A 20,000-nucleotide genomic window follows, 5' to 3' on the forward strand; every position below is an offset into this window, starting at 1 on the left:
GATCCCGAGCATATGGGATTTTTCCTAATCCTCCTTCAGGACAACAGCCGAAAACAAACGAGTGCACTTCTAAAAATACAGCTCTGCAAAACGAACATCTTAAAAACATTTACAAATAAAGTCCTTCTGTTTCTGGGTCTCTGGGTTTCTGCCACGGATAAGACAGAAATCGCCCACATTTCACCATCACCTCTTAAAACAAATATAAATTTTATGACTACTCGTACACACATCGCTGCCACAAATTCATACACACGTATTAAAACTGATGCATCCCGCCATTACAGCTCCTGCAGTGTTTATTCTGCACCAGAAACACAAATATTATAGCAATAACATGATGGAGAATTCTGGATGTGAGTGAGCCGTCTCTGGAACAGGTGGCAGATCTCCAGAGCCTTCAGTGTGGAGCCAGAAACCTGCTCTTACTCCAGCGTGGCATGATGGGAATCTGCGGCATTCGGCCTCGAGCGCAGCGCTCCTCACGAGGATTTTCAGGCATTATGGGTAAAAGAACAATGCAGTGGAGAGGTCACACAGAGGTCACCGCTATTCATCATCCAACAAGATGAGAATATCGTCCAATGAAACTTTCAGAAAAGTTTTCATGCATTTCTTCTGTCTTCATTACATTTTGCATTGAGAAAATTACGCTTATGAAACATTTAAAATTTAAATTATGTATATTTTCATATTTATGCACGATTGTTCAAAAGTTTGGGGTCAGTAAGACTTTTATTCAGAAAGGATGCATTAAAATTATTAAAAATGACAGTGAATACATTTAGAATGTTTCAAAAGATAAAAAAAATGCTGATAATACATTAATAATAATCATAAATGTTTCTTGATCATCAAATCATCATATTAGAGTGATTTCTGAAGGATCATGTGACACTGAAGACTGGAGTAATGATCACAGGAATAAAATACATATTAAAATATATTAAAATAGAAAACTATGGAAGCTTGTTTCCGCCACAGAATAAAACATTTTAAAAGAGTTTACATCAGAATTCTGACTTTATTTCCCAGAATTGCGAGATATAAAGTCAGAATTGCGAGAAAAAAAGTCAGAATTCTGATGTAAACTCGCAATTGTGAGATAAAAAGTCGCAATTATCTTTTAAAATGTTTTATTCTGTGGCGGAAACAAGCTTCCATAGAAAACAGCTGTTTTACATTGCAAAAATATTTCACAATTTTTACTGTATTTTTTATTAAATAAATGCAACTTTGGTGAGCATAAGAGACTTATTTCAAAACATTAGAAATCTTGCAAACCCCAAACAGTTGAACGGTGGTGTATGTGATGGTGTTTAATGCACTTCTTATTTGAATAAAAAAAATCATATTAATTTGTAACACTTTAGTTTGAGACCAATAGTTGCTTATTAGCTTGCATATTACTAGCATATTGGCTGTTTATTAGTACTTACAAAGCAAATATTAATGTCTTATTCTGCATGAAAATATTCTACATCCCTTAATCCACCCAATACCTAAAACAACTACCTTACTAATAACTATTAATAAGCAGTAATTAGAGGTTTATTGAAGCAAAAGTCGTAGTTAGTAGTGAATGTGTTCCCCATACTAAAGTGTGACCGAAAACCTTAAAGGGCTGGTATAATGCTCTTTTCACAAGATGTAAAATAAGTCTTTGATGTCCCCAGAGTGTGTGTGAAGTTTGAGCTCAAAATACCCCACAGATATTTTCATATAGCATGTTAAAGTTGTCACTTTTTAAGGCTGAGCAAAAATGCACCGTTTTTGTGTGTGTCCCTTTAAATGCAAATGAGCTGCTGCTCCCGGCACAGGGGGGCGGAGTTTCAACAGCTCCTGTACTGAAAATTTCAAAACCTTTTTTGTTTATGTTTAAATTTATGTAGCTGATGTGGAGTTAACTATCTCCTAATCGTGTTCAGGGGGCGGGGTTTATGTAAATTTGAGGGTTAGTGATGTCACTAACCCGGGAAGATTGTCGTGTAGTCTCTACATTTTTATTTTTACTTAAATATTTTTAGAAGTGCAGCTACAGAATGCTAAAAAATAGTTTTCATGTGTCTAATTTTTTTATATGTATATAAAATGTGATATTAAATATTATATTTATAGTTTATAAACATTTTATTATAAATAATATAAAGATGAGAAATATATAAATAAAGCATTAAATAAATCAATAAAATGCATAAATAAAAGAAATGATAAATAAAGATTTCAATCAATAAAGATGTGTAATTTATATTATCTTAAATAAAAAAATGCTTTATTTTTTAGAAGTGCAGCAGTATACTAAAAGTTTGTCATTTTTTAAATATATAAAATGTTATTATAATAAATAGTATTTTTAGCTTATAAAATGTAATTATAAATAAATAAATAAACGAGATTTCAATCAATAAAGATGTGAAATGTATAAATAAATCATTAATAAATAAATCAATAAAATGCACAAATAAAATAAATTATAAATAAATAAATTCATAAAGATGAAAACTATAGTTCTGCTTTATGTTCCTTTGACGCATGATGTCTATTAAAGCTGATAAACGAGTGTTTTTTACTCTCAAATGACCAAATCAAATGACTTTACCAGCCGAATGTTGGAGCTGTGGTTCTACAGCAAATGCTTTTTGTGCAAAATAAGACACTATAGAAGGTCTGGCTTTCAATAGAGGCTCCAGGGTGGTCAGATGAGTAATAGCGCAGATCTTTAGCGGGTGATGTGTGCTATTATCAACACTCAAAGCTGCGGCGCTGTGAACGATCAATGACCGTTCGGTCTCTACAAGAGAAGAGATCCATCCAGCTCAGACCAGACCCTGTTAAAGGATGAACTGTCAGTAATTACTCGCCCTCATGTTGTTCCAACCCCGTAAGACTTTCGTTCATCTTCAGAACACAAATTAAGTTATTTTTGATGAAATCTGAGAGCTGTCTCACTTCTTCATAGGCTTCTCTGTAATCGAGATCTGCCATCACAGAAAAGTTAGTAAAGACATCGTTAAAATAGTCCAAGTGACTACAGTGGCTCAACCTTAAGTTTATCAAGCGACGAGAATACTTTTTGTGCGCAAAACCCCCCCAAAATAACGACTTTATTCAACTCTTCATTTTGACGTAGAGTCAGTAAGTTCACGTAGTGTAGTTCATCAGTTCACGTGGTGTAACAGCGCAGCGCTTCTGGGTTGTATGTCAGAACGGAGGCTCACTATTGGCCGACGCTGGTCATGTGTGTGATGTGCTTATGATGGATAGATGCGCTTTTATCATGTATAGATGCACTTTTATGATGGATAGATGCACTTTTATGATGGATAGATGCACGTTTAAGATGGATAGATGCGCTTTTATCATGGATAGATGCACTTTTATGATGGATAGATGCACTTTTATGATGGATACACTTTTATGATGGATAGATGCGCTTTTATGATGGATAGATGCACTTTTATGATGGATAGATGCACTTTTATCATGGATAGATGCACTTTTATGATGGATAGATGCGCTTTTATCATGGATAGATGCACTTTTATGATGGATAGATGCGCTTTTATGATGGATAGATGCACTTTTATGATGGATAGATGCGCTTTTATGATGGATAGATGCACTTTTATGATGGATAGATGCACTTTTATCATGGATAGATGCACTTTTATGATGGATAGATGCGCTTTTATCATGGATAGATGCACTTTTATGATGGATAGATGCACTTTTATGATGGATAGATGCACTTTTATGATGGATAGATGCACTTTTATGATGGATAGATGCACTTTTATCATGGATAGATGCACTTTTATGATGGATAGATGCGCTTTTATCATGGATAGATGCACTTTTATGATGGATAGATGCACTTTTATGATGGATAGATGCACTTTTATGATGGATAGATGCACTTTTATGATGGATAGATGCACTTTTATCATGGATAGATGCACTTTTATCATGGATAGATGCACTTTTATGATGGATAGATGCACTTTTATGATGGATAGATGCACTTTTATGATGGATAGATGCACTTTTATGATGGATAGATGCACTTTTATGATGGATAGATGCACTTTTATGATGGATAGATGCACTTTTATCATGGATAGATGCACTTTTATGATGGATAGATGCGCTTTTATCATGGATAGATGCACTTTTATGATGGATAGATGCACTTTTATGATGGATAGATGCACTTTTATCATGGATAGATGCACTTTTATCATGGATAGATGCACTTTTATGATGGATAGATGCACTTGTATCATGGATAGATGCACTTTTATGATGGATAGATGCACTTTTATGATGGATAGATGCACTTTTATGATGGATAGATGCACTTTTATGATGGATAGATGCACTTTTATGATGGATAGATGCGCTTTTATGATGGATAGATGCACTTTTATGATGGATAGATGCACTTTTATCATGGATAGATGCACTTTTATGATGGATAGATGCGCTTTTATGATGGATAGATGCACTTTTATGATGGATAGATGCACTTTTATGATGGATAGATGCACTTTTATGATGGATAGATGCACTTTTATCATGGATAGATGCACTTTTATCATGGATAGATGCACTTTTATCATGGATAGATGCACTTTTATGATGTATAGATGCACTTGTATCATGGATAGATGCACTTTTATGATGGATAGATGCACTTTTATGATGGATAGATGCACTTTTATGATGGATAGATGCACTTTTATGATGGACAGATGCACTTTTATGATGGACAGATGGACTTTTATGATGGATAGATGCACTTTTATCATGGATAGATGCGCTTTTATGATGGATAGATGCGCTTTTATGATGGATAGATGCACTTTTATGATGTATAGATGCACTTTTATGATGGACAGATGCACTTTTATCATGGATAGATGCACTTTTATGATGGATAGATGCGCTTTTATGATGGATAGATGCGCTTTTATGATGGATAGATGCACTTTTATGATGGATAGATGCACTTTTATGATGGATAGATGCACTTTTATCATGGATAGATGCACTTTTATGATGTATAGATGCACTTGTATCATGGATAGATGCACTTTTATGATGGATAGATGCACTTTTATGATGGATAGATGCACTTTTATGATGGACAGATGCACTTTTATGATGGACAGATGGACTTTTATGATGGATAGATGCACTTTTATCATGGATAGATGCGCTTTTATGATGGATAGATGCGCTTTTATGATGGATAGATGCGCTTTTATGATGGATAGATGCGCTTTTATGATGGATAGATGCACTTTTATGATGGATAGATGCACTTTTATGATGGATAGATGCACTTTTATCATGGATAGATGCACTTTTATCATGGATAGATGCACTTTTATGATGGATAGATGCGCTTTTATCATGGATAGATGCACTTTTATGATGGACAGATGCACTTTTATGATGGATAGATGCGCTTTTATCATGGATAGATGCACTTTTATGATGGATAGATGCACTTTTATGATGGATAGATGCACTTTTATCATGGATAGATGCACTTTTATGATGTATAGATGTACTTTTATGATGGATAGATGCTCTTTTATGATGTATAGATGCGCTTTTATCATGGATAGATGCACTTTTATGATGTATAGATGCACTTTTATGATGGACAGATGCACTTTTATGATGTATAGATGCACTTTTATGATGTATACATGCACTTTTATGATGTATAGATGCGCTTTTATCATGGATAGATGCACTTTTATGATGTATAGATGCACTTTTATGATGGACAGATGCACTTTTATGATGGATAGATGCACTTTTATGATGTATAGATGCACGTTTATGATGTATAGATGTACTTTTATGATGTATAGATGCACTTTTATGATGGATAGATGCACTTTTATGATGGATAGATGCACTTTTATGATGAATAGATGCACTTTTATGATGGACAGATGCACTTTTATGATGGATAGATGCACGTTTATGATGTATAGATGTACTTTTATGATGAATAGATGCACTTTTATGATGGACAGATGCACTTTTATCATGGATAGATGCACTTTTTATGGACTTCAAAACAAAAACTGCCATTCACTGCCATTATAAAGCTTGGAAGAGCCAGGACATTTTTTAATATAACTCCTATTATATTCGTCTGAAAGAAGAATGTCATATACACCTAAGATGACTTGAGGGTGAGTGTAAATCATGGTCTAATTGTAATTTTTTTTGTGAACTATCCCTTTAACCTCCACCCTGAGATTTGGAGCCGAGCGCCACACCAGCGGATCACAGGACACATGTGTTCCCGATACACATCTGCAGCTGTTCCTCAACCTAAACGCTTTCCTCCTCTGAAAGCGCCTGCGACATGCGCTGAAACGTGCCAAGGGAAGCCTTCCAGAATCTATATTACAACTGAATAAAACAGAGCCACATCTGTGCGTCCAGTGAACACGACTCAGACATTCACCGGCGACGCCCCTAAACACAGTAAAACCTGCGCGCTTTTATAGGGGAACACAACGAGGGCAGAACCTGACGCAGGGCAAAGGTTTACACACATGTAACATTTCACAGGCCTGTAGTTTCGAGCCTGTGAACACTGAAACATCTGAATGGAAAACACTTGTAGAAATGAATTCGGCTGAATGTATTCGGCTTCACCATGACAAAATTAATTATACTCTACTTGAGATGTTAAACATTAAAATCTGATCAAAAAACTGATTCTTATTAATAAAGTATTCTTATGGACAGATTCTTGAATTGGTCAAAAAGACAGAGAGAGCTACACTCAATCTCTGAATCTGAACCAGGACTCACTTACTGACTGGATAATTGAAAATATAAATTCTTCTAAACAAATGATTCTTATGGAAAAAATAAACAATGTCTGGATGACTGTCTTAAACGCTATTTTAATTCATGAAAAACATTTAAATGTGATCAAAAAGACTGATTCTTATAATTAAATTATTCTTGGATTCAAAAACACAGAGAGAGCTTTTGTTTGAATCAGACTAACAAATGACTCACTGAATCTCTGAATCTGAACCAGGACTCACTTACTGACTGGATGAATGCCATAATGCTATTTAATTCAATTAAAACAATGAGATGTGATCAAACAGACTGATTCCTCTGAACAATTGGCTCTTATGAACAGATTCTCTAATTGGTCAAAAAAACAGTTTGACAAATGACTCACTGAATCTGAATCAGACTCACTGGATGACTGCCATTAATGGAAAACATTAAAATGCTATTAAAAGGATTGATTCTTATAAACTAGACTCTTTTGAACAGATTCTTAATTTGGTCAAAAAGACAGAGAGCTATTGTTTGAATTAGACTAACAAATGACTCACTGAATCTCTTAATCTGAACCAGGACTCACTTACTGACTGGATAATTGAAGGAAAAAAAAAAGAAAAAGGAAAAAATACAGATTCTTCAAAACAAATGACTCTTATGGAGTGATTCTTGAAAAGTCCATTCTGACAAATGACTCGCTGAATCAGACTCACTTACTGACTTGAATGACTGCCATAACGCTATTTAACTCGATAAAAATAATAATATGTGATCAAACAGACTGACTCTTATGAACAATTGGCTCTTATAAATAGATTCTTGTATTAGTAAAAAAAAAACGGTTTGACAAATGACTCACTGAATCTGAATCAGACTGGATGACTGCCATTAATGGAAAACATTAAAATGCTATTAAAAAGACAAAAAAAAGAAAAGAAAAAAGACTCTTATGAACAGATTCTTAATTTGGTCAAAAAGACAGAGTGCTATTGATTGAATCAAACTAACAAATGACTCACCAAATCTGAACCAGGAGTCGCTTACTGACTGGATAAAATACTGATTCTTATGAACAAATGATTCTTGTGGAGTGATTCTTGAAAAGACCAGTCTGAAAAAAGACTCTATCGGAATCAGACTCACTTTCTTAATGACGGCCATAAATGTTATTTTAATTAAAAGAAAAGCATTAAAATGTGATTTGTTTTACATGCAGTTATGAGAATGGAATGAATTTATATAAGTTTATATGGTATAAACTTTAAATCTGATTAAGGCAATCATGCAATTGTCTCCATGTAGTTTGGAAAGTTTCAGTGACTATCCCAGTGAAATGCCCCACAATCCCCTGGGATTATGTGTTAAAACTCAAGAACAAATGTTTTTTTTTAGAAAGACCACGAATATCCTCAAGTATGCAAAATAACTGTGGCGGAAACAAACCTCAAAACACGAGAGAGGGCGACCGAGTTTCCTTCACAGATATAAACATGCGAACAGCGTAATGAACTCGTTAGCTCAACTCACCCGTCATTGGAGCAGGTCAGAAACTCCTCTTTAATCTTGGGATGCCAGCAGCCGTCGTTCAGCATCGCTGTGTGACCCTGAACCACAGACATGCCAACATTATTTCAATCAAATTAATAAATAACAAACTAAAATCGGAATAAAAATCCAATAATTAATTCAAATCATATGTTAAAGTCATTGTGAACAAAAAATATATGTATTAAGATTTTTTTCATGTGATTTGATGCTCAAGAAACATTTATGATTATTATCAGTGTTGAAAACAGTTCATATTTTTGTGGAAACCGTGATACATTTTATTTTTTTTAGGATTTTTTTTAGGATTCTTTAATAAATAGAAAGTTCAAAAGAACAGCATTTATTATTTTGATACACATTGATAATAATCATAAATGTTTCTTGAGCATCAAATCATTATATTAGAGTGATTTCTGAAGGATCATGTGACACTGAAGACTGGAGTAATGATGCTGACAATTCAGCTTTGATCACAGGAATAAATTATACTTTATTATACTACAGGACCGTTGAATGCTTGAATCTGATTGGTTGACGAACGTTCTAAGGTGTGCATTATTTTCAGGGAAACGCACGGCTAAAGTAGTTCCAGGCAGGTCTTGACCGCATTACAGTTCCATATCACTCCGCGTAGTCAACGGTAATAACGGAAAATAGGATACAATTCATAACAATAAAAAGCATTTAGCCCCATGCGCTTGATCTGGAATTTTCAATGTCTAGCTTCACAATCAATAGAAACATGCAGTTTAATTTTAATAAATAAACTATATAGTCATATTTATATTATAATCAATAGAAAATTAAACTGAATATAGGCTAAATAAATGGATAGTCCTGCTGCACGGATTTTTATTGCAGATAATAACAAATAAATAATTATTGATAGGCCTACTTGTTAAAAGGGCTTTGTGTTTCATTTATTTGGCTAGTCTACTGTCATCTGTCAATGAAAAAAAAAAAGAATGAACGAATTAATTAAAACGAATTAAATTAATAAATAAATAGGCTAATAATACTGACGCACATGCTTTTCTGTCTCATTATTGCAACATCTCTCTCTAATAACTGCATTAATAACTGCATAAAGCCGGGGACACACTTTAAGGCCGGTTATGAATGTAATTTGATACTTATGACTGATCATGCCCAAACGCGTGTTCAGCGTGTTCAGTCTGTGTTCAGAGTCGGTGTTTAAAATCTGCTGCGATGAAAACAGTCAGAGAATGTGTCAGCTAGTCGTGTGTCCCAGCATTAGTCTGCTATCAGTGGCTCAAACCTCCGTTACTAACTCTAAAATGACGTTTTGGAATTAGCAACGGAGGCATTGGATTAGATGCGTAAGAAATTAGTCCTACAAACAAGAGCGTTTTAATGACAACAACTTTACAAACGTCTTGAAATACATAATCTGAACAATGTTTCGAGGTGTGGTAACTGTAGTATAAGCGGAATAATTGACTTCAGGCCGTTGAATTATTAGAAAAATAATGCACACCCGAGGTGTAACTCCGCTTCGCGTCGTGACCGCATTACCACCTCGGGTGTGCATTATTTTTCTAATAATTCAACGGCCTGTCGTCAATTATTCCTTACATATATATTCACATAGAAAACTGCAATTATAAATTGTAATAATATTTCACTATTTTTACTGCATTTTTGATCACATTAATGCAGCCTTGGTGAGCAGAAGAGACTTTTAAATACATAAAAAATCTTGAATTATTCCAAAACTTTGACCGTAGTCTATTATAGATGAATATAGATGATTAATCAGTTTCTTATCTTTCATCCAAATTTAGCTTCTTTACTTTCTCCACCTCTGAAAACAAGCTTGTCTGAATATGTCGAAATAACATGAACAAACAACATTTTCACATCGAGTGATCACAAACACTAACTATGAGCTAGATTAATGCTGATGCTTGACTTCATAAAACACCACAATATCACAGCCTAATAATAAATAAAATAATGTTCTGTCCTGCATTACTTCCAACTGAATATTCATGTTGTGCATGTTGTGAATGTCGCTTCATGCTGACTTTAAAGGGTTAATTTGGACACAGGAAATGAAAATTCAGGAATTGAATCAAAACACAATTATAAAGTCGTTCTCGGAGAATAAATAAAGCTGTCAGTGATTGTCTCTGATGATGAGCACATGCTGCATTGGTTAAAGCGCATTATTAAAGCGTGCCATTCACCCGCTGCATCATAACAAATATGCTGTGAATATTTGATCGACCTTCATGCCGCCCAAAGACACACTGACCTCATCGGATGAAGCTCAGCTCCCCCAAACACAAATTCAGAGCAGATATTCGGCTCCGTCGTCTATTGTTTGACACCAGACGGTCGATGTTCATTTTTAATGTTATCGTTATCGGCCCAATAAAAAAAATATTTGCCCGATATATTAAAACCGATAAATAATGTCTTCAGCTGAGACTCTTCAGATGCGCACTGTTCAACATGATGATTCTGAATTGCTTGAAATATGATTGAAATCACTTCAAAAAAGGAAAATATAGTTCAGTGCAACACAAGTCTGTCATATCGGCTACATAAAATCATAATGAGAACATTATAATTGTGTGTTTGGGACATGGTGAGACACTTGTTTTTGTAATCAGGCTCTCAAAAAAGATATTAAAATTAGAATTTAGATTTATCGGCCAATATATCGGTTATCGGCTTTCAAATACAAAGAATTATCGGTTATCGGTATCTTCCAAAATGTTCATATTTGAATGTTTCCCTACCAGAAATCCATTATAAAGACGCTTTACGACACAAACCAACCGCATCATCTGTCAGTGACTCTAAATATGAGACAAAAGATGGTTTGTTTTGGAGCTACTGATCAAAAACCTCAACGACTGACCTTAAACTCACCAAACTAACCGACACACTGTTATAATCATTATAATCACTGAAGCGGAAGATAAGACGACTGATGCTCAGGAGACAGAGAACACACTGATCACATCTGTTGTTAATGTCAACTGAAATTAAACGATTATAAATCTAAATATGAGAGAAAAAACAGTTAGAAATGGCAACTAACTGAAACAAGCTTAAGTTGAAGCACTAAAATTACTAAAAACTCAAATTAAAATAAAGCTAAAAAAATAGAAATATTTACACACAGTAATTGATTTGCTGCTTAATTATTATTAGTCCTCAATTATTGATAATTATCATCAATGTTGAAAACAGTTCATATTTTTGTGGAAACTGTGATACATTTAATTTTTTTATGATTCTTTGATGAATATAAAGTTCTAAAGAACAGCGTTTATCTGAAATGGAATCTTTTGTAACATTATAAATGTCTTTTTACTGTCACTTTTGATCACTTTAATGCGTCCTTGATGAATAAAAGTCAATGCGTCCTTTTTTTGAAACAAAATAATCCTTTATCGGTTTCCAGACAAATATGAAGCAGCACAACTGTTTTCAACACTGATAATAATCATAAATGTTTCTTGATCATCAAATCCTCATATTAGAATGATTTCTGAAGGATCATGTGACACTGAAGACTGGAGTAATGATGCTGAACATTCAGCTTTAATCACAGGAATAAATTACACTTTACTAGATATTCACATAGAAAACAGATGATTTACATTGCAATAATATTACACTGTTTTTACTGTATTTTTGATCAAATAAATGCAGTCTTGGCGAGCAGAAGAGATTTTTAAATACATTCAAAATCTGAATTATTCCAAACTTTTGAACGCTAACGAAAAAAAAAAAAAAAAGTATAACAACAACAAAAGCATTTATTAAAACTTAAACTAAAATCAAAATGAAAACAAAGTAATAACCATAATAGTATATGATGATATTAAAATATCACACTGTGTAATATTATCAAGTGTGTTCACATGTGGAAGTAATAGCTACGATAATAAAACAAACTGAATTGAAGTATTTCTGTTATGGACGTCCAGTTGGCATCTTTAAACAGTAAAGCATGACATTGACAATGATTGAAGAGAACAATATTTACACTCGACGCTGAAATGCACTCGCTAGGGAACATAAAGTACCCGACGAGGAGAGAAAACCCAATAACAAACAAAGAGCGAGGAATCGGTCCCTCTCGCAGTGACTATAGCATGCCGACACACTCCATTAGTGACGCGACCGTCATTGAGCCGCTTTAAACACACACAAACTCACACAGTGTGTCTGAGGACCAGGTGCAACATTCAGCATCTCTGATATAGTTCATCTACACCTCATTACATCCCAGTCAACAAACAGAGTCCAGATGCAGCAAACAAACACACACACACACACACACACGAGGACTGGAGGACTGAACTGCAGGATCACTGACACTAGAAGAGTTTAAAAACACTGCAGTTCAAATTAAATAGAAATATCAGTTGAACTGCGATAAACTGAAATAAGTTGAAGCACTGAAATTACTTATACTATAAAACTAAAACCTAATTAAGCCTAAAACAGTAATATCTTTTATTTATTTTTTAGTTAAATGTCAAAAGCACAACAAAATGACTAAAAAGTAAAAAAAAAAAAAAAAAACTGACATAAGTAAAAAATATATACATAATTCAAAATATTAATACAACTAAAATAACAGTTTATTCAATATAGTTTTTTGCATTTTCTGTTTTCATCTAACTTTTAGTTAAAGTTTTTTAATATGTTATTTTAGCACATCAAGTTAATCTAAATCAATATAAGAAATGTTCCTTTGGCATCATAAGTTTAAGGTTTTTGCTTTATATTTTTGTGGATCACGTGACACACTGCCATTCAAAAGTAATATTTTATTTTGAAGGAAAAAAAAAAAGAGAAATTAATAATTTTATTCAGCAAGGAAACATTAAACTTATCAAAAGTGACAGTAAAGTCATTTATAATGTTACAATTTTTATTTCAAATTAAGGCTGTTCTTTTGAACTTTCTGTTCCTTAAAGAATCATGAAAAATGTATCAGTTTTTTATATTTATTACGTTTTTTAATATTTTATTTATCATTATTTTACTTAATTATTTTATGTTTTTATTTAAAGTTAACCCTGGATCTAACACACACTGGACGCAGCCACATCACATGCCTGTTGAAACTGTGCAAATCATCCCATAAATGCATATTTTCATATTTCAGTTTTTCTTTTGACCCTTACAGTTATCTCTGTTGTTTGTGCTATTGCACCTTTAAGATTTCTACATGCAAATGTGTTTAAAGTGGCAGTAACGCATCAGTGGTTACCTTGGTGTTGGCCATGTCCACGATATACTGATCCCCTTTAATGCACTCCAGAACCTGGAACCCGTCGCGGTCCAGAACTTTGGCCTGAGAGTTTCCCGCCACAACCAGAATGACATCACCGGTGACACTGTACTGCAGTGATCTGATCTGATGACTGGAACCACACACACAATTAATTATTGAGTTTTAATTAATTAATTGCAGATTTAAAAAAAAATTATTCTTTCAATAAAAAATAAATAAATTCTAAAACATGAAAAATATATTTTTATTTATTTTTTATTTTTATTTTATTTTTAAATTATAATACCGATGATAACTATAACGATAACTATAAAGATTTAATTCTATAAGAATAGTGAAGTTCAGACCACACAACTATAACAATAACGACACAGAGGAACGATATCATTGGAATCACTTCCATGACGATTTTCCCAGTTGATGGACAGAAATATTGACAGCCAATCAGAATCCACCGTGCTTTAACGAGCTCGGGCATTTAAAGAGACAGACGACAAAACTGCAGTGCGTTTATTCCTGTGATCAACTCCAGTCTTCAGTGTCACATGATCCTTCAGAAATCACTCTAATATGAGGATTTGATGCTCAAGAAACATTTATTATTATTATTATCAATGTTGAAAACAGTTATGTAATTTTTTTCAGGATTCTTTGATGAATAGAAAGTTGAAAAGAACAGCATTTATCTGAAATATAAAGCTATTGTAACATAAACACTACCGTTCAAAAGTTTGGAGTTAGTTAGAATTTAAAAGAATAGAATAAATTAATACTTTTATTCATCAAGGATGAATTAAATTGATTAAAAGTGACAGTAAAGACATTCATAATGTTACAAAAGATTCTAATTCAAATAAATGTCTTTAGAACTTCCCATTCATCAAATAATCTGTTTTCAACATTGATAATAATAATAATAATAAACGTTTCTTGATCATCAAATCATCATATTAGAGTGATTTCTGAAGGATCATGTGACTCTGAAGACTGGAGTAATGATGCTGAACATTCAGCTTTGATCACAGGAATAAATTACACTTTACTGTATATTCACATAGAAAACAGATACTTTAAACTGTCAAAATATTAAACAATATATATTTTTTTTTGTATTTTTTTTTGTATTTTTAATCAAATAAATGCAGCCTTGTTGATCAGAAGAGACTTCTTTTAAAAACATTACAAATCTCAACGATCCCAAACTTTTGAACGGCATAATTTATATATATATATTTATATATATATATATATATATATATATATATATACACACACACTGAACTGGAGTCAATGAAAGAGCCAAGAAGCTTCGAGAACATTAGAGGTCCGGTTTCCCTCTCCGGGTCACTGGTTTATGGGCTCCACATGTGTTTTGTCTGGCCGTGTGTGTGTGTGTGTGTGTGTGTGTGTGTGTGTGTGTGTGTGTGAAGGGATGCCACCACAACTGGGTGGATGAACATGTTAATGTGGCGTGGCGTTTTACGAATCACACACACACGCAAGAGCGCTCGGGCTCAGCCAATTGGCTTCCAACATCTCGAGACAATTGGGTTCCACTTTTAGCGGGATTTCAAGGAAAAACAAAAAGACAAGAACAAAAATACACGGCATCTGTGTGCAATCAGCTGATTGGACTGGAGAACGAGGAGCTCATTCCTGACGGATGAGGTGTATCGAGGAGAGAGACAGGGATGAACGCGTGTCTGATGGACCGACTCACCACTCGCACGGCTGGAGCGATCGGAAGGCGTGCAGAGACGAGTCCATCCCGGCGAAATCCCAGAACTTCACGTCGTAGTCGAAGCTGCCGGTGATCAGACGAGCTCCCGACGGATCCAGAGCCAGAGCGGAGACCTGTGGAGTCAGGGTTCATCAGATACGGGATACAACATGCTCTTTTTGGAGTTTAAAACACTATTGATATTCAGTAATAAGAACAAAACTGAGTTCACTAGATGTTTGAACTGAATTGGGTGACGAACAAAATTTGAACTGAATTGAGTTATATTAGATGTTTTTTGGGGGGGTTTAAAAGACAATTAATATTCAGTAATAAGAACAAAACTGAGTTTCTTTAGATGTTTGAACTGAATTGAGTTATAACTAAAATTTGAACTGAATTGAGTTTCATTAGAAGGTCTTATTTTTGACATGAAACATCAATTCATATTTATTATTTACCATTTAAACTGCACTGACACTATCGGATGAGAACAAAACGGAGTTCATTAGATGTTTGAACTGAATTGAGTGACGAACAAAACTTGAACTGAATCGAGTTTCACTGGATGCTCTTTTTTTGGGGTTTAAAGACAATTAATATTCAGTTATGATCGATTTAATGCACTGATAGTATCAGATGAGAACAAAATTTGTACTGAATTGTGAACTACAGCTGAATCGATGAATCGAGTGTTTTTGAACTGAATTAAACATTGAAAACTGAATAATGACACTATTGTCTTCTGTAGAGCTGCTTTACAGCTGAAATTAGTTTCATAATTGATGAATTTTACACTTATTTTCCTGTTTATTTCTGTGAAGCTGCTTTGAAACAACCTGTATTCTATAAAGCACTATGTAAAATATGACTTTTTTAGATGAGTTTTAACTGAGCTTGAGTCAAATTATATAATCCTCACAAATCCCAACTATCAGGACACGAGCGTTCAGGAGCAAACGAGTGGACTTACGGATTTAGTGCCGTGCTGAAGCGTGATCTCATGAGTATCCGGGATCTTCTTCACTGGATTCTGTTACAGAAAGAGAGAGAGAGAGAGAGAAACACCTTCAGCATCTTTTGAAGCCCATGTTCATCTCTCTTTAGTGTGTAATGTTGCTGTTTGAGGATGAAGAAGCTCCAGTTCTTCTCTATATCAGTGTCAGTGTTTCTGAACTCATTGTAGTCTTGAGTTTCTTCCGGGAACGAACACGTCACACTATTCCTCATTATAATAATTCATACGCAGAATAAAGGGGCGGGGCCTGGTTGAGTTAGTTAGTAGTGTGTTAAACTAGCGGTTATGGTAAGGGGCGGGACATTTCCCAAACGCACTCGAAGCGCTCGACCAATCACAACACACTGATCCAGCCGACCAATCAGAGCACAGTGTGCTTTTCAGAAGGAGGGGCTTCATAGAGACAGGAAGTAAACAGAGTGTTACTGACAGACTGGGAAGAGAGGAGCCGCAACAATGGAGAATATGAGGAAAATAATCAACATTCACACAGGAAAACCTGTTCTAGTAGAGACCATATGTCCTCTTTAATTCAGGATAAGGTTCCCTTTTATTTCTTTTAGTGCAAAATATGCTGCTAAAATATCATCCGGTGTTCAGCGCTCACAGCGGGATTGTTCAGCGAAATCAAACACACGCAGGTCTGTGTGATTTGTGGCGTTGGCTGATTAACGCTCGTTCAAAACTCGCACGGCACACCTGGGCCTGATGGGATACATTTAGCGGAGTACAGAGACATCACCGGGGCGGCCCGACACCAGAACACATCTATCAAACCGGCCCACAGCGGCCCTCAAACACCGCAGGCCTGGGGAAGAGGAGGCCTGCACACTGTCAGAGAGAGAGCAAGACATTTACTACAGAGAGAGAGAGAGAGAGCGAGAGAGAGAGGAGAGAGAAGAGAGAGGAGAGAGGAGAGAGGGGAGAGAGAGAGAGAGAGAGAGAGAGAGAGAGAGAGAGAGAGAAATACATTTACTACAGACAGAGAGAGAGAGAGAGAGAGAGAGGAGAGAGAGAGAGAGAGAGAGAGAGGAGAGAGAGAGAGAAATACATTTACTACAGACAGAGAGAGAGAGAGAGAGCGAGAGAGTGAGTGAGAGAGAAATACATTTACTACAGACAGAGAGAGAGAGACAGAGAGAGAGCGAGAGAGAGAGTGAGAGAGAAATACATTTACTACAGACAGAGAGAGAGAGAGAGAGAGAGAGAGAGAGAGAGAGAGAGAGAGTGAGAGTGAGAGTGAGAGATTCTAAATCTCATGAAAACATATTTTCCAGGTTATATTTCATCCTAAAATGTAAAAACTAAGAGAGAAAATAAAGAAAATGAAGCCCATAGGCTTCACTTTATGTAAAATAGAATTTTATTTTATATTACAATTTAATATGCAGTTATTTTTCTCATTAAATTTTTATAAAAATCACTTATTTTTTAAATCACTAAATTTTAAAATCGCTAATTTTAAACATAACTTAAAAGGCACTACAAGACATATTGCCATAATATTAATATTTGTATTTTAATGTATATATATTTTTAAATAAATATTTTTGCATTAAATAACAATTTGGGGATAAAATGTGTTTTTACCTAAAATAGAATTTTATTTTATATTATATGTTGTTTTACTCTATTATATAGTAATATTTTTAATATTCTTTTCATTTTAAAGTGAAATATGACCTAGATGTATTCTTCAGAGAGGTTCCATGAGATTCATCCAAACTAAAGAGCAGAATGTCTCTGAAAAGCTCAATAGAGACGTTTAAGGTCAAATGACAGGAGAAGAGAGTCTTTAAGAAAGCAAAAGACAAGCTTCAGTCGTCTATATTTCCAGGAATGATAATGACAGTGTGGCCCTCTAGTGGCGCCACTGACACATTACAAAAACACTGCACTGAATGTCACTGAGATCATACAACTCATCATATATCACTCATCATATATCACTCATCATATATCACTCATCATATATCACTCATATATATCTCTTCATATATCACTCATATATATCTCTTCATATATCACTCATATATATCTCTTCATATATCACTCATATATATCTCATCATATCTCATCATATATATCTCATCATATATCACTCATATATATCGCATCATATATCACTCATATATCACTCATATATATCACTCATATATATCGCATCATATATCACTCATATATATCACTCATATATCACTCATATATATCACTCATATATCACTCATATATCACTCATCATATATCACTCATATATCACTCATATATCACTCATATATATCGCATCATATATCACTCATATATATCACTCATATATCACTCATATATATCACTCATATATCACTCATATATATCACTCATATATCACTCATATATATCACTCATATATCACTCATATATCACTCATCATATATCACTCATATATCACTCATATATCACTCATCATATATCACTCATATATCACTCATATATCACTCATATATCACTCATATATCACTCATATATCACTCATATATCACTCATCATATATCACTCATATATCACTCATATATATCACTCATATATATCGCATCATATATCACTCATATATCACTCATATATCACTCATCATATATCACTCATATATCACTCATATATATCACTCATATATATCACTCATATATCACTCATATATCACTCATCATATATCACTCATATATCACTCATATATCACTCATCATATATCACTCATATATCACTCATATATCACTCATATATCACTCATATATCACTCATATATCACTCATATATCACTCATATATATCACTCATATTGTAGCGGATTGACTGGGTTTTTGCTGGGGTGCCAACTTATAAGTCAATTTATAAGTAAAATTTACATTTCAAAGTCAATCATACAAAGGATTCAACTTGTTACCTTTCAACCAATGAATCCTATTGAACATTAGACAATTTCCCAGATAACAAACAAATTTGTATTGCAGGATTGATTTATATTCATACTACTCTTCTGATTTACACACACACAAAAAAACAACAACAACAAAAAAAAACAATTTCAATTAATCATTTGATAAAAAAAAATAGCAACAACAAAACATATATACATTTTTGTGGTGTTAATTCAATTTCACTAGTACAATTTCTAGAGGTACCTCACACAGAGATATCACTCATATATCACTCATATATCACTCATATATCACTAATATATATCACTCATACATATCACTCATCATATATCACTCATATATCACTCATCATATATCGCATCATATATCACTCATATATCACTCATCATATATCACTCATATATCACTCATATATCACTCATATATCACTCATATATCACTCATATATCACTCATCATATATCACTCATATATCACTCATATATATCGCATCATATATCACTCATATATCACTCATATATCACTCATATATATCGCATCATATATCACTCATATATCACTCATATATCACTCATATATCACTCATATATCACTCATATATCACTCATATATCACTCATATATATCGCATCATATATCACTCATATATCACTCATATATATCGCATCATATATCACTCAT

At 33.9% G+C, this 20,000-nt stretch overlaps 1 protein-coding gene across 2 annotated transcripts in view; it reads right to left on the reverse strand.

Moving 5' to 3' along the window:
- Positions 1–20,000, reverse strand: part of wdr70 (WD repeat domain 70) — a 91,268-nt gene that overhangs the window by 66,169 nt on the left and 5,099 nt on the right. For both annotated transcript variants that reach the window (XR_013819981.1, XM_079860758.1), the window contains exons 6-9: positions 16,366–16,425; positions 15,393–15,526; positions 13,649–13,802; positions 8,365–8,441 (exon numbers count right to left, since the gene is read on the reverse strand). Coding sequence is in view for 1 of the 2 variants with exons in the window: in XM_079860758.1 (XP_079716884.1) it covers positions 8,365–8,441; positions 13,649–13,802; positions 15,393–15,526; positions 16,366–16,425 (425 nt within the window). In the remaining variant the exon portion in view is untranslated. The remainder of the gene's footprint in view (positions 1–8,364; positions 8,442–13,648; positions 13,803–15,392; positions 15,527–16,365; positions 16,426–20,000) is intronic.

Source organism: Squalius cephalus, assembly GCF_949319135.1.
Source record: "Squalius cephalus genome assembly, chromosome: 24".
Taxonomy (NCBI): Eukaryota; Metazoa; Chordata; class Actinopteri; order Cypriniformes; family Leuciscidae; genus Squalius; species Squalius cephalus.